General features: G+C 62.1%; 1 protein-coding gene across 1 annotated transcript; it reads left to right on the forward strand.

The window, feature by feature from the left end:
• Positions 1 to 215: 215 nt before the first annotated feature.
• On the forward strand, positions 216 to 18,906 carry RELT (RELT TNF receptor). The gene is made up of 11 exons (XM_043906811.1): positions 216 to 612; positions 12,459 to 12,574; positions 13,491 to 13,565; positions 13,672 to 13,838; positions 14,038 to 14,117; positions 14,774 to 15,031; positions 16,256 to 16,336; positions 16,579 to 16,660; positions 16,826 to 17,083; positions 17,436 to 17,634; positions 17,787 to 18,906. The coding sequence occupies exons 1-11, from the start codon at positions 285 to 287 to the stop codon at positions 17,832 to 17,834; spliced, it is 1,692 nt and encodes a 563-aa protein (XP_043762746.1). The 5' UTR covers positions 216 to 284; the 3' UTR covers positions 17,835 to 18,906.
• The last annotated feature ends 1,877 nt before the right edge of the window (positions 18,907 to 20,783 follow it).

Raw genomic sequence — 20,783 nt, forward strand, 5'->3', positions numbered from 1 at the left:
CTGGGCCCTGAAGAATGGCAGAAGCCTACACAGTGGGCCTCCACTATAGATTAACTTTCACCAGGCCTTTTCTCACCAAATGGGTGGGGTGTCTGGAGGCGGGCCTGGGCCTCCTCAACAAGACAAAGTGAGGTCGTTCACCCTGGCTGCCAATTTCCAGGAGGAAAACGAGACCCAGTGAGGAGCAGCGGTGGCCCCGTTTGCACTGGCAATGTTGACAGGTCTCAGAGTAGCATCCAAGTCTCCAGTTTATCTTGCAACTCCTTTCTTGGTTTGGAGCCCAGATGGGGCTGACCCCAGAAGGGGCTGGTCTGGCACAGCCCATGCAGTTCCTACGGGACACGAGAGATGGCGACACAGAGCAGCACGGCCGGGCCGCAGAGCGCCTTCTCGCCCCAAGGCAGCCTCCAGGGGCGGGGGTCGCGGGCCGGGCTCTGACGTCGGGGGCGGGGCCGGCGGCCGTGACGCGCGGAGGCGGGGCCGTGCGTCTTCCAGGCCCGGGTGGCGATTCATTCAAAAGGCGCGCAGCTTGCGCTGCCGCCCGGGCGCTCACCGATACGGGCCCGGGCACCGCGTCGACCCGGGAGCTGGGCTGCTGGAGGGAGCGGCCAGGTAAGGAGGTCGCGCGGAGCCCCAGCCCGGAGTCCGTTCCCCGCGGTAGAGGCCAGAGGGATGCGAAGCCGAGCGGCGCCCCCTGCCTCCCCGCGTCTCTGAGGAAGTTCGCCGGCGCGGCGGATGCCGCAGCCCGGGCCCCGCGCCCCTCCGCCCCCGCGTCTTTTTGTCTCTGAGCCCCGCTGCCCGGGGATCTGCGCGTCCTTCGGCCGCGGCTCCAGGCCCGGCTGTGCGCGGTGGGGAAGCGGCGGCGGGACTTGCAGTTTGAGGAGCGAGCGGGCCGCGGAAACGCCCCCGGCCCGGGAAACTTGGACCGCGGCACCTCAGTGCGGCTGCGGCGCGGAGCGGCCGGAGGGGGTTCTGAGCGGTGTCAGCCCGTGACTGTGGGCGACACGGCGCGTGGGGCGGCCCAGCCGGGGCGAACGTGTGGCCGGGACACTGGGCGGTGACGCCGGGCCGAGCGGGAGACACAGAGGGGCTCTGTGTGTCTGTGACAGGCAGAGTGTGTGCGTGTGATTGTGTGTGAGACACCCCGGGTCACTGCGGGTGACTGTGACCCCTCGCCTGCTGTGAGTGAGACCCCGGGTCACTGGGGTCACTGAGTGTGTGTGTGTGTGTGTGTGTGTGTGTGTGTGTGTGTGTGGCCTGGGGCGTGAGCAGGGCAGGGCCAGGGCCCTCATTAACGTGGGTGAGCGTGGAATAGAGGGAGAGAGGCCCGGGTGATTGTGAGAACCAGCCCCTGAAGCATAGTGTGCTGTGGGGTCAGGTTGTGCTGTGTGCGCGTCTGCACCTCGGGGAGATGAGTACACGGTGGAAAGGAGGGACCTCAAAACACCTGCTAGCAGATGGGGGTCTGGAAGGAGGGGGGGCTCAAGGGAGGGGACAAGAGTCTCTCCAGGACTGTCCCCAAGAGGGCACCCCCTCAGGAGCTCAGTTTAGTGAGGGGGTTGTGTCCTGAGTGACTTGACCTGGCAGAAGGAGTGAGGCTAAGGCTGAGTGGCATCTCCTGGGGTGCCAAGTCTGGCAGCAGCAGAGGGCCCCTGAGGTAGCCTCAGGCTCCACCCTTCTGTCTTACACACACAGACACACACACACAGACACACACACACACACACAGACACACACACACAGACACACACACACACACACACAGTCTGGGAGGCCTGGCAAAGCTCTGCCCCCGGGTAACCTGTATTCCCACTGGGCCCAGGCATAGTCTTGCTCTGAGGTCCCACCCTCACCGGGCCTCAGTCTCCCTGTCTGCACAGTGAGGTGCTGGGCTGTGAACAGACTGTGAATCATCACTTTGGGATCCTCTATTGTTTTTGGGTCAACTGTCTCTGTTCTCCCCTACCTCCCTTAGGCAGAAAGACTGCAGTGGGGGATGGGGGACAGGCTGTCTGCTAGGGACAAAGTGGCTCAGGGGTTGCACCCAGGTGTGGTGACAGGATTGGAAGCACACCTCCTCAAACAAAGCTGAAAATTCTGAACAGTAGACATGGACTTCTCTGGCCCTGTCTCCTTTCTTCAGTTCCCTTCGTGGCGGGGAGAGGAGGCAGGGTCCCCGTGAGTGGTCTCTGATTTGGAGAGCTGGAACAGGGCCTCTTCACCATCTGGTCTAGACCCTCCTGAGGCCCCCTCCCCCACAAGAGGATCTTTTAGGTTCTTGCAAAGTGAAATGGAAATTAGGAGAGGTGAAGGGGCACCTGCTGAGGGATCTGGAAGTTCTCTCGTCTGCTATCACCCTTTGAAAACATTCATTGTATTCTGAGTGGGGGCGAGGGTTCCACATGCCATGCAGAACAGTTTATGGTGTGCTCTTGGTGAATCCTCACAGTGGTTCTGAGATGCGGTGACTTTTCCAGAGAAGGAAACAGCCTTAGAGAAGCAAAGTGACTTCCCCAAGGTCACGCAGAGTCAGGTCAGTGCCGGGACTGGGATTCAGGTCTCCTGCTCCTGAAGCCCTGTGAGATGTTTGGTGAGGGCCACTTCCCTTCATAATAAGCTGCTTATGGCTCATTTGGGCTTCCTTCTCTCAACCTGGGCTGGCGATGTGGCCTTGGCAGGGTATATGCCATTGCGAGTTCTGGGTATGGTGTGTATTTGCATACATGTCTAAAATATTATGGGTGTGTAGATTATGTCGCCTTTCTGTTCCTCCCCGTCTTCCCTCCCACTAGCTCTCAGTCCCTAGCCAGAGGTCACCAGAAAGGCCTGTCTCCTGCCTTCTAGAGCCTGTAACTGGTTTGGGAAGAGTCTGTATAGCTCTTGAGGAGTGTTTGTATATTCTGAGGAGTGTTGGGTGTCAGCAGCATAGCCCAGGCTCCAAGAGTGGCAGGAGAATTGGAGTCCCACTTGACCTTCACCATACCTGTGAGGACCTATGTCCCTATCCAGAGTTGTTCCCAAACCACCCACATGCTGCAGGAGTTGGGGGACAGGCCGGGAGTGACCTTGAGCTTGTGCCTACACTTTCCGGGCCTCAGCGTCCACATTCTTCCCAGAGACCCCTGCTGCTGTGTGGCTGAGAGCTAGAGCTGGGGATCAGGGTGTCCCTCTGTCCTCTCTGGAATGACTGGAGTTGTGCTTCTTGGGGCTGATCAGAATAGCTGTCTTGGTCTCTTGGGACTGAGCCTGGGTTATTTCCATCCCCAGCGAAGAGGTGGAAATAGCTCAGGGCCTAGGAAGGGGAGGGCGAGGGGAAGGGTTAAGCAAGAGTTAACCTCCTCTTCTGGTCCCGGCCCCACCCTGTGCCCTGCCCAAGCCAGACTTTTCTGGGAACTTGGGTGCCATGAATGACAGGGATGGTGGGGCCAGGCTGGGTTTCCAGTGGGGCCCCAGTTGGGATTGGTGCAACAGTTGCTGGAGGGAGGTGCCTGTTTCTGGCCAAGGAGGGGAAGCTTTCAGCCCGCAGTCACTGCTCACAGGGTCAGCCTCATTGTACAAGCGGGAGAGACTGAGGTTCTGAGAACTGCTGGAATTTACCCAAGGCCCCCACCACCCTGGTGCTCTGGCTCACACCCTTCAGGCAGGGGACCTACCTTCTGTCCTGCCACATGTTCCCCAGCAGGCTGGACGTGGCCCAGGACTGGGAGCAGGCCCAAGACATGCCTTCGCAAAACCAGGGCGCCTCTTATGTTCCAGCTCTGGTCTTGCTGCCCTTGCCCGGACTCTTGTACTGGCCTCTCTGCCTCCATTTCCGGTCCCCATCCCTGCCCACCGCCAGAGTGGCCTCCCTAGGGCAACCTGTACTTTTGGCCAACAATTTACAGTCCAGACTCATCACCTTGTCCAGGGCCTTTTTGAACTTTACATCTTCAGCCTTATCTCTCTCCACCAGATGCTGTGGTTGTGCTCTGCCTTTCCTTCTGCTGGCTCCCCTTTCTAGAACTCTACTGATCATTCAGGGTACAGCCCCACCCCCACCCCCTCTCCCAGGAACCCTCCCAGCCCAATGTTAGTCCTTCTTCATTGTGTGGTCCACGTGCTACCTGCCCCCCTTCTCGCTTCTAGGAATAGGTCCAGGGGTGGATCCTCATCGGCACTGCACGCCCAGCTGGGTGGGGCCAGCCTGGCCCTTATCCTCTCTTCTCCTGTGGTCATGTCTGTGTTGGCCAGGCAGGAAGGAATGGTAGCCACTGTAGGCTGAGGGCCTACTGTGTGCCAAGATACACAGGGAGGTTTGTCCCAGGGTTTTCAGTGCTCCCAGGTGTGTGCTGGGGGTTAGGGGTGAATCCTCAAGGCCACCCCTGTGTGTAGGGGCGAGTCTGGTGCTTGCTGTGGGCTCCTCAGGCAAGGGTCTCATCCCGGGCCAGCAGAGGAAGCTCCCCGCTGAGGCCCTGGGTCCTGACAGCGGCTCTGACAACATGTTCCCTTGCTCCCCAAGCTGCTCTGGGGAGCCCAGACTCCGAGGGCAGAGGGGGTCCAGTCCGAGTTTGAGTCACACAGCGGCTGGTGCTGGAGTCTGGCACTCCCGTTCCCACCCAACCCCCAGCCCCATCTCCACCAGACAGAGCTGAGGGTTGTCTGACAACTCTGGTATAGGTTTTCAAAGAAGGACCAGGCTGGCTATCTGTAAGGGGAGCAGGGCGTGGCAGTGCTGCTGCCCAGCCCCTGGCCTGGCTGGGCAAGGCCCACTCCCTCCCGTGGGGCAGCCCTTCTGCCAGGTAGGCAGTGAGGGTGGACCAGAGGGAGAGGAGTTTTGCTGGAGAGCAGCCAGCAGGGTCCCCCACTCAGGATTGGGGGTGCTGGAATGTGATCTCTGGCAGAGCTTAGCACCCAGCTGGGGATGGGGTGGCAGGGAAGATGTGGAGTCCGTGCTGCATCCCAGCTGTGTATATATGTTCAGCCCTGGGCAGGACCCTCCAGGTACCAACCTGGAAAAGAAGGTCCAGACCAGGGAAGGGATGTTCAGGATTCCAGTGTCACTGGGATCCTAACCCAGGTCTGCTTTCTGGAAGACCAGAGCTCTTTCTCGGGCCTCCCTGGGAAAGATGAGGGCTCTGTATATAAGCTGCCCGTGTGGCCATGAACGTGTGCACAAGAGCGGGATGGAGGGGTTTTCTGTAGCTGATAGAGGCAGGGTCTGAGTGTGTGGGTAAGAGAGACGGAAGGAGGGCTTCCAGAAGGAGACACCTGACTTGGACCTCACACCCTCACGGTGAGAAGGAGCGATGAGCGCGGGGATGGAGCCGTGCCCCACCTCCTGGATCACCTGCTGCCTTCCTCCCTGATGGAGACATGACCAGTGATGGCTGAGGGGGCCAGGAGAGGGGTGGGGAGGCTGGGAAGGCTTCCTGCAGGAGGGGGCACCTGGGCTGAGGCCTGATCGTAAGAAGAGCCACTGTTCCCTGATGAACCGTGGATCCTCCAGCCATGCCAAGAGGTCAGCTGGACAGGCACAGTTGTCCCAAATTACAGAGGAAACCAGCTCGGAGATGTAGGGCTGGGTCGTGACTACTCAGCACTCCTCTCCTTCCTTACTGTGACTTCACTTGGTGTGGGAACAGGTGGACACAGGCCTGTGTAACAGCTGGGAAATGGGCACCCAGAGTCCACCTGGGGAGTCTGAGACTCGTCACCCATGCTGTTGGGACTGATGTCAGGCTCCCCAAGCTCTCCTGCTCCCGAGTCACTGGGTGACCTCAGTTGGACGCCGCTCTGTCCTGAGCTTGGCTCCTCCTCTGGCTCGTGTGGGCTGTTGAGAACTGGTACTCAGGAGAGGCCTGGTCAGCCCAGGCCCTGGCCAGTACTACCCACAGTGGCTCCAGTTATCCCCTCATCATCCCTGGAGACAGGGACCAGAACCCCTGTTTGCAGGGGAAGACCGTGGAACTCAGGAAGAGTAATTGCCCAAGGTCACAGAGCTCCTAAGCGATGAGCTAGAGCTTGAACCCAGGTGTGACTGCTCTGGGCCCAGCCTCCCGTGACCTCCATCCTCAGGCTTTGTTCAGGCCTGACTGGGATTGCTGGGGGCAGGGAGTCTCTTTCCTCCAGCCCCTTGAGTCTGGAGAAGCTGGAGGACAGGGCTGGTTGGGCCTGTGGTCTCCCCTCGGTTCTCGAAGCCTCGCCCGAGTCAGCCTGGTCAGGGTGACAGAGCAGGGCCTGTGCTGAGAACTGCAGGCCGTCCTGGGACAGTAGTGATTGGTACAGACGCGCAACCTGGGCGGGAGGCAGGGGTGGCCTCTCAGAGGAGAGGGCGGCAGTGGCGAGAGCTGGTGGGCAGGGGGCTGTCCTCCTCGCGCTTTGCCATCCTCTCTTGGGAACAGGTACGTCGTCCCTGCAGGAATGCTCAGGGGCTGGGCTGGAGCAGAGCGCTTGGGAGCAGGGGAATGCCAGGACTGGGGCGGCAAGAGCAGGGGCTGCCTGCCCCCTGTCTCCACTCCTCTCAGGGAGACCTGTCTCCTTGGAGACCAGGTGGTGACGGGGTACTACTCGGCCTGTCTGCCCTGCGGTTTCCTCATTTGTGAAGCTGGAGCCCTGTCTTGGAGGCCTGGTGAAGGAACGGGCATGTCAGTCAGTCAGTTCAGTCGCTCAGTTGTGTCTGACTCTTTGCGACCCCATGGACTGCAGCACGCCAGGCCTCCCTGTCCATCACCAACTCCCTGAGTTTACTAAACTCATGTCCATTGAGTCAGTGATGCCATCCAACCATCTCATCCTCTGTCGTCCCCTTCTCCTCCTGTCTTCAATCTTTCCCAGCATCAGGGTCTTCCTGGTACGGGAATGGGCATGTAATAGGTCCTTAGTAGGGCGCAGGGGAGCCCCAGCTCTGCTTCAGAGATGACTGTCTTGTTTGGGCCCCAGGCTCAGCCCAGGGAGGGGCAGGGATTGCTTCTGCACTCAGACTGGGAGAGGCGGGTGGGCCCTGTCTGGCTGTCTCAGCCCTTTTCTTATCCTCAAGAGCCAATTAACCACCCCCACCCCCACCCCCAGCCCCTGAGCCTCCCAAGGGCAGGCCTGGGGGCGGGCTGGGGTGCAGCTGCTGCCTGGTGGGCGCTGGGGCAGGATTGGGGAGTCTGCATTGCCTGGCGTCCTCACCCCAGGGTTGTGACCTGGGAGAGCTTGGCTGCCTGAGGCTGGGGTGGGGGTGGAGATGGGGGCGCCCTTCTCACTGAGTGGCCCCTTCATCAGTCCTGAGGAGCTGGCCTCCTCCCTGGGCTCTTCCTCGCCCTGGGAATCCCCAGGCTTTCCTGGGCTTCCTGCTTCCCACAGGTCCCAGTGGCTTTTCCTCCTGGAGCTGGTGTAGACAGGGCAGTAGGCGAGTCTGTGCAGGAAAGCTGAGAGGCCCCCCCTGGAGCAGTGCCTCCTTGCCAGGGGCCCTCCTGGGTGCTTCATGATAGGCTTTCAGTTGAACCGCCTCCTGTGTGCTGCCAGCTCCCTAGCCTCTGCCGCTAGGTTGGCAAAGCCCCAGAACATCTGCCGTATACTGGGCCCTGGGCCAGGCTCCCGGGGAGGAGGGGCCAGAGAGATGTAGGTACCTGGCCTGCATCTCTGCCTTACCACTCCCTGGCTGGGTGGGGTGACCCATACAGGTGACCTCCTGCAGCCTCAGTTTCCCCAGGGATGAAAGAGGCATGCTCTCCTCTCCTGTGAGGAGTGGAGGCAACCCCGGGACGATGGCCTGGCCCGAGGGAATGAGGGTCTCTCACCTTCCCTGTGAAGGCGGAGGATGGAAAGGAGACAGCGTCTAGCTGTGGGCACTGCCCTACTTCAGCCCCAGTTGCCAGGGAACCACTGGGCTCCTTGCTAACCTGGATTTCTCTGTCGGTGGGAGGCCTTTGTCTTCCTGCTTGGGTGCAGCCATTGCTGAGAGAGGCCTGTGTCCAGCTGTATTTCCAGGCAGCCCTAGCCTCTGGAGGCTGCAGGAGGTCCACAGGCCATGAAGCCACTGGCCAGGAAACAAATGCCTGCCTCCCACCCCCTGCTCCAGGTGGGAACCTACCTCCCACCTCCGTCTCCAGCCCTGCCTCACTTGGCCGGCAGCCCAGCACACCCTCTGAGCCGTGAGTTGTTCCATGCCTCGCTCCCCTGCTCACCCTTCAAGGCTCCGGTAGGCCCCGGGTTGGGGACAACGCAGGCTTCTCGGCTCGCAGCCTGGGCTTGGTGTGACCTGGGCTCTGCCCACCAACCTCTCCTCTCCCTTCCTGTGCCCCCCCAGCCCCGCTCCCCAAGCGTTGTACACGAAGGGAAGAGCAGCTCATTTGCACCTCACACATCAGGTGTGTGCTGTATCCCCTCCTCAGTGTACGCCGGAAACAGGCGTGGTGAATGCTTACTGAGAGCTTGTTCCACGTCACTCTGTGCTGAGTACTTTTTTAAGAGGATTTATTTATTTATTAGTGTTTGGCTGTGCTGGGTCTTCGTTGCTATACGTGGGCTTTCTCTAGTTGTGGCGAGCAGGGGCCACTCTTCGCTGTGGGGCGCGGGCTTCTGGTTGCGGTGGCCTGTCCCGTTGTGGAGCACAGGCTCTAGGCGCACGGGCTTCGGGGGCCGTGGTGCTGGTTGCAGACTGCTGGCTCTCGAGCCTCAGCTCAGGGGCTGCGGCACACGGGCTTGGTTGCTTCACGGCACGTGGAATCTTCCCGGACCAGGATCGAACCCGTGTCCCCTGCAGGAGTCTGTCTGCGGGCATCCTAACTACTGGCGCCCCCTGGGAAGCCCAGTGCTGAGTGTTTAATGTGAATTTTCTCCTCTTGTTCTCACAACAGCCCTCTGAGAGATGGGGAGCAGGGGTGGGGTCCACAGCCACAGTGTCAGTGAAGAGCGGAACAAGAAGTCTGGTACTCCCCAAGTTAGGCAGGAGGTTCAAATCTGGGTTCAGTGCCCGCAGCCCAATCCCACCCGCTGGGCCCCTTCGCCGTTGGCCTGCGCTCTGGCCCCCTTGACCCTGGGAGAAGCTGGCCCCGCTCCTGAGCACCTCTCCTGAGCCCCTGGTTTGGCACACACCTCTTCAGGTGCTGGGTGCCGGGCATGGGGGGGGGGGGCAGCCCGGCAGTGGGGAAGGGCGGGGTTAACAGGATGGTCACACCCGGGGGACAAACGCACAGGTGGTGGTGGTTGGGGGCTTGCAGGGGGAAGCAGCTTCCAGCTAAGCTCTGAAGGGTGGGTGTCAGGTGATGGGAGAGGTTTCCGGGCAGAGGAAGCAGCAGGTCCCAGCGCCAGTGAGAGAGGCAGGTGTGGGGCCAGAAGGTAGCTCAGAGTGGCTGGAGCTGTGGGGAAGGACAGGGCCCAGACCTGGGTGTTGAGACACCTGAGCTGCAGGTAGGGCTGTGCTGGAGGCCACTGGGGGGCCGAGGCGGGGGAGGGGGCGCTGTCAGAGGAGCCTCGTGGAGGCGGGGGAGGCCGGCGAGTGAATGATGGAGGCGGGGCGCCCTCCATGAGCTTCAATTCTGGGAAAGGGGAAGCTGCTGAGGCCTGAGGAGGCAGGGTGGGGACACAGCTTCCTCTTTCTCTGAGGCCTCCAGAGCTACGCTGCCCTGGAGCTCCGGCACCTCCTGTGAGGGGCCCTGGTTGCAGCTTTCCTCCTTGGCTTTCTTCCAGGGAATTTCTGGTCCTAATTGTTTGGGCCTTTTTAAGAGGGTGGGGACGGGCCGTGTGTGAGGAACCCTCTCCCCCTGACCCGCCAATATCCCCGTGTTTCATGGGGGCCTCCTGCTCTAGACGCTGGCTGGGGGAGGGTGTTGTGGTGAACGAGACAGACATTCCTGCCCTCGCGGCTGTCTGGTGGGGGGGCAAACAATAAACAAGCAAGCAAACAAATAATTACAAACCCTGGTGGGAGGTGCAGAGGGAAAGAGGGGTGATGGGAGGAAGTCACAGGACCCACGTCAGGTTACCTCACGTAAACCTCGTGACAGCCTTGCTCTGGGGGACAAACAGCTCCCACTTGCAGATGAGGAAACTGAGGCCCAGCGAGGTGAAGCTTCACCCAGGGGTTCAGGTCCCACAGGGAGCTGGTGACTGTGGGAACAGGCGCCAGGCTGGCTTTCTGGGAGGGGTGGCCTCTAAGCTAACTTCCTTTTGTGCCCCCAGGGCCCTGAGCGTGGTTCGCCTCTGCCAGGAGCCCTGGGGCCAGAGAGGACCACCACACCACCACCCTCCTCAGGGCCTCCGTCCGCCCGTCTCTGACAGCCCCCCATCCCCCAGGAAGCCCTCGGGAGGTGCCCCGAGGTGCTGGGCTTTGGAAGGTCCCTGATTGCCCGGCCTACGGGAAGGCAGGGTGGGGGGTGGAGGCTTCCCAAGGCTTGATCGGAACTTGCTTTTCAATCAGGGTTCCAGGGCTCCCAGCGTAGGTGCTGGAGGCCTGGTGGGGAGAAAGCTCAGAGGGGAGTCGGGGCAGCAGGTGTCCACGTGTGCAGCGGGGTTCTGGGTGGCAGCCAGCAGCCTGACTGGACAGGTCCCCTGGGGGCTCAGGCTGAGTGTGGGGGCCTGGGGAGCTGCTAGTAAGCAGAGACTTAGGCCGTCAGACTGGAGTAAGTGCTGGTTTGGGGTAATTAGAAGGCACATAATTAGAAGGCGTCAGGCGCGAGGCAGCGAGTGTCTGTGAATGTGCCAGAGTGGGCCCTTGCTGGCTTTGAGTCTGGGCCCTTGGACCCCACTTTCCTCTTGGAAGTCTCGAGGTCAGAGCTCCCCGTCCGTCTGGAGGTCAGCAGCTGCACAGCTCCTGCCCGCGGGCTCAGGTCACCCAGCAGGTGCCAGTGACAGGGTGGGACTCGGGCCGGGGGTGAGGGGAGCGCTCCTCTGTGGCCAACCAGCCTCTTACTGTCCACGCCTGCCCCAGCGCTCTGGGCCCACCCTGGGGTCACGGAGGGGCGCTGGGGCTTGACGAGGCTGCGGGGCTGGCCTCGAGGCCTTGGGACTCGGGGTCGGCTGTGGGTGAGCTCCGGGACGAACAAAGGAGGGAGCCATGGAGAGATGGGCTTGCAGGGGAGCAGGGCCTGGGTAGGGGACAGGGACACGTGTCACCACGCTGGAGGAGGCACCAGTGAGGGGGGGTCAGAGGATGCCCCTGTCAGGCGCTGACGGCCAGGGTGCAGCCTTCACTCTGCTCCGCGGCCGGACCTTCTGTCCTGGGTTTTCCCTTGAGCTGGCCTTGGGCTGAGAGCCGCCGCCAGTGACCTGGAGAGTCCCGAGGATGGTGTAACTCAAACCTCTGGTCCCATAAGGTCTGTGCCAGGCCAGGCCCACGGCGCAGCTGGATCAGTTTCCCCGCCTCCTCCTTCGCGTGGGAAGTCCCGGGTGCTCGTAGGCCGAGGGGCTCTCCTGTGACCTGGGCTTTACTGCGGGCAGTGCTTCTGCTGCCAGGCAGCCCATCAGACTCCGAGGCTCCAGGGGGGCCCCTCCAGGCTCTGGGCTTGGCTGTTCCAGGCTGCCCCGCGGGGGTCTCCGGCTGCCCGAGACCCTCCTTCCCTCCCGAGCCTGAAGCGCAGCCTCCCGCGCGGACGTCACGGGACTCCCTGGCTCTGCCGCTGTCCCGTTTGTTGTCTAAGCCAAATCCTCCTCCTTGCTCCTCAGCCTTGTCTGCTGGCTGAAGACTTTCCTCCTGGCGAGGCCAGTGCCCGTCACGCTCCACGCCCCGCGTGCCATACTTGTCTCAGCCCTGCCCTCCACCCGGCACGCTTGATCTGTTGCTCGTAGGTCTTCCTGGGCTGTGAGCTGCCTGAGGACAGGGGCAGTGTCTGTCTTGTTCGTACCCTTGCCCATGCTGCGGGCAGTGCCCAGCACACAGTAGGTGCCTGGGGGAAGACGGAAGGCTTGCATGTGGGCTGCCGCGACCACCCCGTCCCCCGTCCCTGCAGGTCTGCCCAGGGCTCTGAGGTGCAGGCCCGGCGCTCTGGAGAAGCCGGCCGAGTGTGGACTGTGGGGCCCGCAGGGGGACCGGGGCTGTGATGGAGTCTGGCTGGGGGAGGCCACAGGCAGGCACTTAGGCGAAAAGGAAGTCTAGAGGGGCCTCCAGCAGGAGAGGCCTTGGTGTTGGGCTTTGAAGTGTGACGGAGCAGGCCTTCCTTGGAGCAAAAACAGCCAGAGTGAAGGCAGGCAAGCAGGAGAGGCGGGCGTGCTCGCGGCCCCGCAGTTCTGAGAGGCGGGAGCCCTGAGAGCTGAGGATGCGAGTGGAGAGGCTGGGCGTGGGGGCGCTGCCAGCCGCCTCCTTCCTCCCACTCATGCCCGAAGCTGTCGGTCCCTTCCTCCCACGCTTCCCTGCTTGGCCTGGGGCAGCTGGCTGTTCATGGAAGAGGCTGGAAGCCCTCCTCCCCCGGGAAGCCCCCCAAGCCCGTGCTGCCCTGGGAGGCTGCCCCAGCCTTCTGCCTGCGCAGCACCATCTCCCCACCTTCACTCCCTTCCAGCCCTGTCTGGGAACACACACCGGGAGGACAGCAGCTGCCTCTGTTCTGTCTCCACCCGCCGGGGCCTGAGGATGAAGCTGAGCCCGCCGCCCTGGCCCCTGTCCTGTCTCCTCGTGGTGAGTGGGGATGGGACTGAGCCCTCAGGAGCCTCGTGCCGTGGTGGGTGCTGGGGTCGGTTACGCAGCCCTTCCTTTGAGGAGCAGAGACAGTCTGGCCGCGCCTTTCCCGGTGCCCCTGGCCTCCCAGTGCTCGGCACGTGCTGGAACTCGGTCTGGAGCCTGAGGAGGTCCCTCACGCCCCCATGTGACATCCCTCTGCCCTTCAGGGCAGCCGGCTCTACTCTGCACCCGTCGCAAGCAGGGGCCCTATTAGCAGACTGGAGGAGGGGGATTCAGGGCAGATAGTTCACACCTGGAATGGGAAAAGAGGGCGCTCCAAGAGGAATGGGTGGGACGCAAATTGAGAAGATCCTTCCCTTGGGATCTGTGTGGGTGCCAGGCTGTGAACGGGCCAGCCTTGCGTGGCAGGGAGGTCACAGAGGAGGATATGGTCCCAGAGCCTCGGCCAAGGGCCCAGAAGCACCACCTGTAGACTCAGCTCCAGGGATGATGAAATGAAGCTGGTTAATGACATTTTCAGCTGTGATGTGGGGGCCAAGGCAGCAAGCAGGAAGTGGGACGGAACTTGAGGAATTCGGAAGAATGTCCTCCTCATTGTCCAGATTAGCTTAAAGGGTGTGACTCAAAGACCCAAGGGCTCGAGAGCCTGACCTGGCCCTGTCGGGGGCTTTCCGGCACTTTCCAGAAGCAGATGTGGTTCCCTCCTTGCCTGGGCAGTGGCGATGCAGCAGGACTGAGACAGGCAGATTGGACTTGCAGCACAAGGGATTGCAGCTAGAGAGTGTCCCTGGGGCCCGGGGGCAGCCCAGTAACCTGAGGTCCTTGTGCCCGGGGCGGTGGGGCGGTGGGCCCGGTGCTGCCACGTCCCAGTGCTCTCCGCCCCCTGAGTGTGTCCTGCCCTCTGTTCTTCCAGCTGCTGTCCTGGCCTCTGGCCACTGCCGCATCAACAGCCCCTCAGCCGTGCCCACCCGGGAAGGAGCCCAACCTGGTGAGCCCGCCCTGCCCATCGGCCTCTCCTGGGAAGGCTGTCGAGGGCCGGGGCAGGGACCCCAGACCCGGCTCCTGGCTCTGTCCTCACTCTTTGCCTCCTGCAGGAACCAGGGCAGGTCCCATTGTGCAGGTCCTGCCCCCCAGGCACCTTCTCAGCCTCCTGGGGCTCTCGCCCGTGCCAGCCCCACTCACGCTGCAGCCCTCGAGGGAGGCTCGAGGCCCAGGTGGGCACGGCAATTCAGGACGCGCTGTGTGGAGACTGCCAGCCTGGGTGAGCCGTGGGGCGGAGCGAGGGGGTTCACCCAGGACTTGAGATCCTGGGGTCTCAGCCTCACTCCTCCCTTGAGTGGGCCTCAGACTTCGCATGTGTGAAATGGGATGGGTCAGGAGCAGTGAGGGTGCCCATGGGGATGGTCCAGGCTTTCTGAAGGATGGTTTTTGGGCTTTGGTAACATCTTCCCTCCCTGCAGGTGGTTTTCCCCTTCAGAGGTCCCCGGTGTTCCCTGTCAACCATGCTCCCGGACCCCTCTGGGCGCCCGCAGCTGTTACGGTGAGTGCAGACGGGAGCTGAGCCTGGTGGGGACAGGTGTGGGAAGGGGTCTGGCGAGCTTGAGCCCGAGGGCCCCTCTGTGACTGTCTGGGGCAGTGGGATCCTCACTCCCCTAGCCCAGGGTATCCAGCAGGACGTGGTCACTTGGTCGGCTGGCTGTCTCTTCTCTCTCCGTCTCTAAGGGGCAGAGACTGTCCAGCAGATGCTGTCACGGCTGGGGGCTCACATCCCAACCTGTCTCCTGTCCTTCCCTCTCCCCCTCAAAATGACCCACATGGACAAGTGTGAGCATACGCACTCACACGTGCACCTCCTCTCACCCGTTGGGTTGGTCCCCTTCTGAGGAAACTACCTCACGGGCCAGGCTTGTGGAGAGGCAGATCTGCTGTCCCTGTGCAGAGGCACGTGTGCACCGTTGCCTTTTGTTTACCCCTCTGGCCTAGATGTGGGGCTCAGGGTCTGGCCATCCTGATGGTCAGATGGCCCAAAAGGAGGGGGATGAGCTGGCCTCGGCTTCCCCAGCGTGGTGGACAGTGGGTGGCTGAGGACATGTCAGTACCGCAAACCCTACCCCTGCCCCGTGACTCAGCCCTGGGCCTCTCTGAGTGTCTGCCTCTCTCTGCCTCTGTCCTGCCTCTGTCCTCCATGGTGCTCAGAACGGGGGCGACGGACCCGACGTGGCGTGGAGGTGGCCGCAGGGGCCGGCGGTGCAGGGGAGACGCGGCAGCCTGGGAACAGCACGCGGGCGGGCAGCCCCGAGGAGACGGCTGCCCAGTACGCAGTGATCGCCATCGTGCCCATCTTCTGTCTCATGGGGCTGCTGGGCATCCTGGTGTGCAACCTGCTCAAGCGGAAGGGCTACCACTGCACGGCCCAGAAGGAGGTCGGGCCTGGCCCCGGAGGCGGAGGCAGCGGTGAGGCCCAGCCGGGGGTTGGGTGGGGAGGCCAGAGGGCCCAGATTGGCCCAGCCTAGCTCAGCTTGGGGTCACCTGAGGGAATCTACTTGGCCTGGAAGGGTGATCAGGAGAATTTCCTGGAGATGCAGCACATGGGCAAACTGATAAAGTGGAAGGAAGGCTGAGATGGTCCAAGCTGGCAACTGGGGCAGAACAGGCAGCAGGCAGAGAGGATGTCAAGGGGCTGCAGCGGGATTCCCTCCCAGCTGGAGGAGTCTGGACCCCTTTGGGGCTGCAGTTGTGTGTGTAGTTCAAAGGTTAGACTGCCTCCTGGGTACTCAGGGTGACCTCTGGCCTCTGGCCTGAAGGGCTGGCAGGGCAGCTGACCTGGACAGGCACCATGAGAGGCTCAGGTTTCAGCTTCAGGCTGTGGTTTGAGTTACAAGCCCTGGAACCAGAGGGAAAGATATGTTCCTCCTGCCTCTCCCCTAGGGCCTTGGAGCCCTTTTCTTTTTTCCCTTACCGCCCCATGCTGTCCCCTGAGAGCCAGCAGGGCAGGGACTCCACATGCACACAGTTCTGTTCACAGAACATAGTGGCCGAGTCAAGATTGAATGGCGCCTCCCATGCCAGTCCCCTTTCCAGCTCCTGACTTCGCAGGGTCAGGAGGGGGACAGGACGGGAACTTTGGGCAGGCCATTTAGCCTGGAACCGCACTTGTTTTCCTAGCCTGGACTCCCTTTAACTTGCTGGCTGCTGCCTGGGTGCAAGTCCTGGGAGCTCTGCTGCTGGCCCAGGATTGGTTGTATGGCCCATTCTCATGCCCTTGAGGTCTGGGCCCTCGGTTAGTTATGAAGACAGGGCGGTGTGCAGGGTGTGACAGGCCCAGAATGGCAGTGCGCTGGGGCTGAGGGGGTTCTGGGCAGAGAGGCCGCCCACAGCTCCCTGAGGCTGAGGAGAGGGCAGGCCCTGGGAGAGGCTGGCCCCCCACCCCACACAGTCTGTGCAGGATGGTGGAGTTCAGATGGCCCTGAAACCACTCAGCACCTGGGGCTGCTGGGTGCGGGGAGCTGCGGTGCTGAGCGGTGAAGGTGGTAACAGTTCAGCCAGAGCTGAGGCCGTAGGCGCGCACACCCAGGCCTGCGGCGCCCCCTGCTGCCAAACCTTGGTGTAGCCGGCGAGCCAGGAGTGTGTTCCACCCACTTCTTCCCTAAAATCATGGTGGTTCTTTCTCTTCTCCAGGGATCAACCCTGCCTACCGGACCGAGGACGCCAATGAGGACACCATCGGGGTCTTGGTGCGCCTGATCACAGAGAAGAAAGGTGAGGAGGAAGGTCTGACCCCACCCCTGTCCCAGAGCGCTGCTCTGCCCCTCCCGCCGCGACGCCTCAGGCCAGCCTGGCCCTCTGACCAGTGTGGCTGACGGTGCTGCCCCCTTTCTTGCTTGGTGAGCGGGGGAGGAAAAGGCATACAGCCCGGGCTGGGGAGGGGTGAGTGGGTAAGGGGCTTTGTGCCGGTTCTCCCGGGCTGCCCAGAGCCAGGTTCTGATAACAGCTGCCCACAGAGAATGCAGCGGCGCTGGAGGAGCTGCTGAAGGAGTACCACAGCCGACAGCTCGTGCAGACCAGCCACCGGCCTCTGCCCAGGTGAGCGGGCAGGTGGGCCCCAGACCACAGGTCCTCAGCCTGCCTCCCGGGGACTCGCCCCTGGGGTGCGTCTCCCCTCCTGTCACCCCGATTCCCCTTCACTACCTCCCGGGGTCTCCTGGGCCTGCCCCGCCCCGGTGACCCTCACACCTGTGTCCCCCACAGGCTGCCGCCGGGCCCACCCAGCATGCCGCACGTCTGCCCGCATCGCCACCACCTCCACACTGTGCAGGGCCTGGCCTCACTCTCGGGCCCCAGCTGCTCGCGTTGTAGCCAGAAGAAGTGGCCCGAGGTGCTGCTGTCCCCTGAGGCCGCAGCTGCCACAACCCCCACTCCCAGACTCCTGCCCAACCCAGCCAGGACCCCCAAGACTGGGGCCAAGGCCGGACGCCAGGGCGAGATCACCATCTTGTCTGTGGGCAGGTGAGGAGGGCAGAGACTGCAGGTGACGCCTGATGGCTGTGGGGGAGGCAGGGCCCTAGGCCGATCCATGAACAGCGAGTTCGGTGGCAGCCCCACCCTTCCTGGCCTCAGTGGGCCTCTCTTTGCAGTGGGGGTGGCCAGGGTCCTCGCCCCAATAACACCGGGGCCCCCATAACACCTAAGAGCCTGGCCACACGCAGCCTAGAGTTGGGAGCCTGGCAGTGGGTGGGAAGACACGGGGGGACTCAGGCTCTGATCCAGGAACTTGCTGTGCCACCCTGGCGGGTGCTGCGCCCTCCACACCTGGGGATCCCCCTCTAACGGGGCAAGACGGCATCGCCGCTCCTCACAGGTTCCGCGTGGCCCGAATTCCCGAGCAGCGCATGAGTTCAGTGGGCTCCGAAGTGAAGACCATCACGGAGGCTGGGCCTTCAGGGGGTGAGCTCCCCAACTCCCCACGACCTGGCCTCCCCAGTGAGCAGCGGGCACTTCTGGGAAGTGGTGGAAGCCAAGCTAAGTGGCCAAAGCCCCCAGCAGAGAACAAGGCCGAGGTGAGGACTGAGTGGGAACATGTCTTGTCAGCACCTGGGACACTCCCCTGGCCAACCAGGCAGGGGTGGGGATACAGAGGGCGCTGGGCAGGGGCTGCTTTCTTGGAGCCAGAAGCCCCCTGACAGCTCTGACCCCTCACCCCTGTACCCAGGAGAACCGCTATGTGGTCCGGCTAAGTGAGAGCAATCTGGTCATCTGAGGGGCTGTCCCATCTGAGGACCCTGCAGCCCTGCCCTGGGCAGTTCCGAAGGCTTCCTGGAGGAGGCGGAGCTGCAGCTGAGCCTGTGAGGATCCAGGAAGGCCCAGCAGACAAAACCGCCAAGGCCTGGAGGTGGGAGTGTCCACCCCAGTGAGGAGACGGGCAGGCCGGCCGGCGGGTGCTGTGTGCAGGAGCAGGCGGAGGCCTCTCCCGTCCCTGCCGCCCATTTCCCTCCCCGCAGGTCCCTGAGCCTGTGCCCTGCCCTGACCTCTGCTCCACCGGGCGGCTGGGCCTTGGTGGTGGGGAGGGGCCCTCTCCCTGGCACCCCTGGCCCCACCCCTTGCCTCTGTAGGGGGACCGCTCCCTCTTTTTCTGACAGGTCCCTTACAGGACCTGGGCTGGGAGCTGAGTTCTGGGTTCTCATCTAGGGCAAGCCCCTGGCCATTACTGGGTCCCAGTTCTTTTGACTGTGAAGTGGGGGTAGCAGCGTCTCAGTGCGCAGGGCCTTCCTGCCTTGCAGATTCTGGGCTGGGTCGTGGGACTGGAGAGCTCGACTCCACGCCGCCCCTCCCACTAGTAGCTTTATCTGACCCCGTTCTTGCTGCTTCAGGGCCTCTGCCTTCAAGTCTCCCCCGGGGCTGCCTGAATGTGGCTCTGCATACATAAGGGGCCTAATGCATGTGCCTGCCCCTGCCCCTGCTGTTTTTATTGGACCTGAAGAAACAGACTTGACCTGGGCAGGACTGTGGTGCAGAGCCCCAGCCACCCCCAAGGTCTCAGGCGCTTCGGAGGGAAAGTGGTGTGTGTGACAGGGCTGGAGAGGGGCCTCTGGCCCTGGTTTGTGTCCCTGCGGTGTTGGTGTCTGTCCCCTCGCCTGGGCAGTGCGGGCGACTGCCCCGCCTCCGTCGCCACTCTGGCTCAGCAGTCTCGTTATTTATGTGGGGCTGTGCAGGCACGGGCCCACGGCTGTCCCCGTTTCTCTTATTTATTGAAACTTGGCTGTTGTCCATCCTTGTGTCTCCATACCCATCTGTTTGTTGAATAATAAAAATGTGGGAAAGTAGTGTCAGGAGGAGCTTCTTGTCCTGTGTCTCTTCCCAGGTTGCCTGCCTCACTGCATAGTTCTGTGTCGGGCCCTGTGTGTGGGCCAGGCCATCCCTCCCCTGGCAGTGTCTGCTGTTTGGCAGGTGGGGCACCAGGTGAAGTGGGGCCAGAGGCGGCCTCACAGGTCATCTGGCCTCATCTCCCCTTGGGTAAGGAAGAGCTGCAGTCCAACCACAGGTCCGGGCTTCAGGGAGGGGGGGTTTTAGTTAATTATAGGTTCTTTTGGTGTTTGGTATGGTTTTTAAAGGTGGAAGGAGACTTATTTAAACACTAATGGGAAAGAGGCTCAAGGAGAGGCTGAAGAACCAAGAAGTGATGCCTGTTGGAACCTGAGGTGGGGGGTGGTGGTGGTGGAAGGGGACACCCTGGGAAGGCTCAGGCTCGCTGCACCTGGGAGACGGCAGTGGCCACGCTGGGCCTGCCTGAAGCCTTACTTCACATGGGGCAGAAGCCATGGCAGGGCCCGGCCTGGCAGCTGTGGAGAAAACTCCTGCCCCGAGGGGAGGCTGGGCAGACTCGAGTGGAGGTTCAATCTCTCCCTTCCTCTCACCTCTCTAGAGCACAGGCTTCTCTCTCTGCAGCTTCTCAGGTGGGCAGGAAAGGGAGGGCACCTCTGAGGATCCAGGAGACAAAGCATGACCTGCTCTCAAAGAGGGGAGGGAAGGATACAGGCTGGACATAAGGAGGAATTTTCTGGAGCATCAGAGGTTCAGCATCATCTGGAGCTCCAGAGTCTAGAACAGTGTTGTAGGGGACCAGTGGGCATCACCAGTGCACCCAAGGAATGTTCCCTGGGGCCACCGTGGTGCTTGGTGTCCCTACTTGCCAGGGTGTGGCTTCTTAGACTTGGCTGCCCCCTGAGCCAACCAACCCCACTTCACCGAGGGCCTGGATGACACACAGATGAGGCCGAGACAGTGCCCTGGGTGAAAGGGGAGGCTGACCCTCCCACCCTCTGGCCTCCGGTCTCTAGGATGAGGCACATACAGATGCCAGCGAGGGTGGAGACTGAGGCTGGGTCTGGGCTTCCCAGGTGAGGTAGTGGACACCCATCTCAGTGCTGGCCCCTGGGGTAGTAAGCACTGGTCACCTCCAAGCCACACCTACCACCCCAATTCCCTGCTTGCTGGAAGGTAAGAAAAAGGAATGGTTCTGGCCCCAGTCCTTCATTTGACCCTTGGGGGATCCTGAAGCCACCTCCCAAAAGAGGGAGATGAGGAGCTGAGGACCAGGTAGGGGTGTGTCTGATGTGGCTGACCCTAAGGACCCCTCCCTCTCACCTGGAAGCTTTCCTGGCTCTAAAGCCTACTCTTGAGCTGAAGGTGGGCCAAGGCTGCTGGCAGGGGTGGGAGCTAGAGGACAAGGTGGGGCCCCGGGTGACCACTGAGGACAGTTCTGAGCTTGACCTCGTCTCACTCCACCTCCCCTCCTCCATGGGCTAGAATGGTGGGTGCCCGGGCCCAGGTCTCCGCCTCCCACCTGCTCCTGGCCCCAGCCCTGCCACTGACCTGGAGTTGAGTCCCTGGACAAAGTCCCCTTCCTGTCCAGGAGGAACTGCTGTAACAGCCCAGGAACACCATCCCTGACCACCCCTGAGAGCTTTCTGCACCCATAGGGGAGGCAGGTTCTGTGGAGGCCCGGGGTGTTCTGGTGGAGAGGGCTCCAGAGTGTTAGTTACAGCCAGGTCACTTAGCCTCTTTGGGCCTCAAAGATTCTCCCCAGTTGAGGAAGCTGAATACTTGGGAGGCTGGTAAAGTGTGGACGGCGGGAGCCAGGCCCTAGGAAGGAACAGTGGCAGCGATGACCAGGGAGGGAAATCCAGGCCTGGACCAGGGCAGTGGCTTT

The sequence above is a fragment of the Cervus elaphus genome, chromosome 1, assembly GCF_910594005.1.
Source record: "Cervus elaphus chromosome 1, mCerEla1.1, whole genome shotgun sequence".
Classification (NCBI taxonomy): Eukaryota; Metazoa; Chordata; class Mammalia; order Artiodactyla; family Cervidae; genus Cervus; species Cervus elaphus.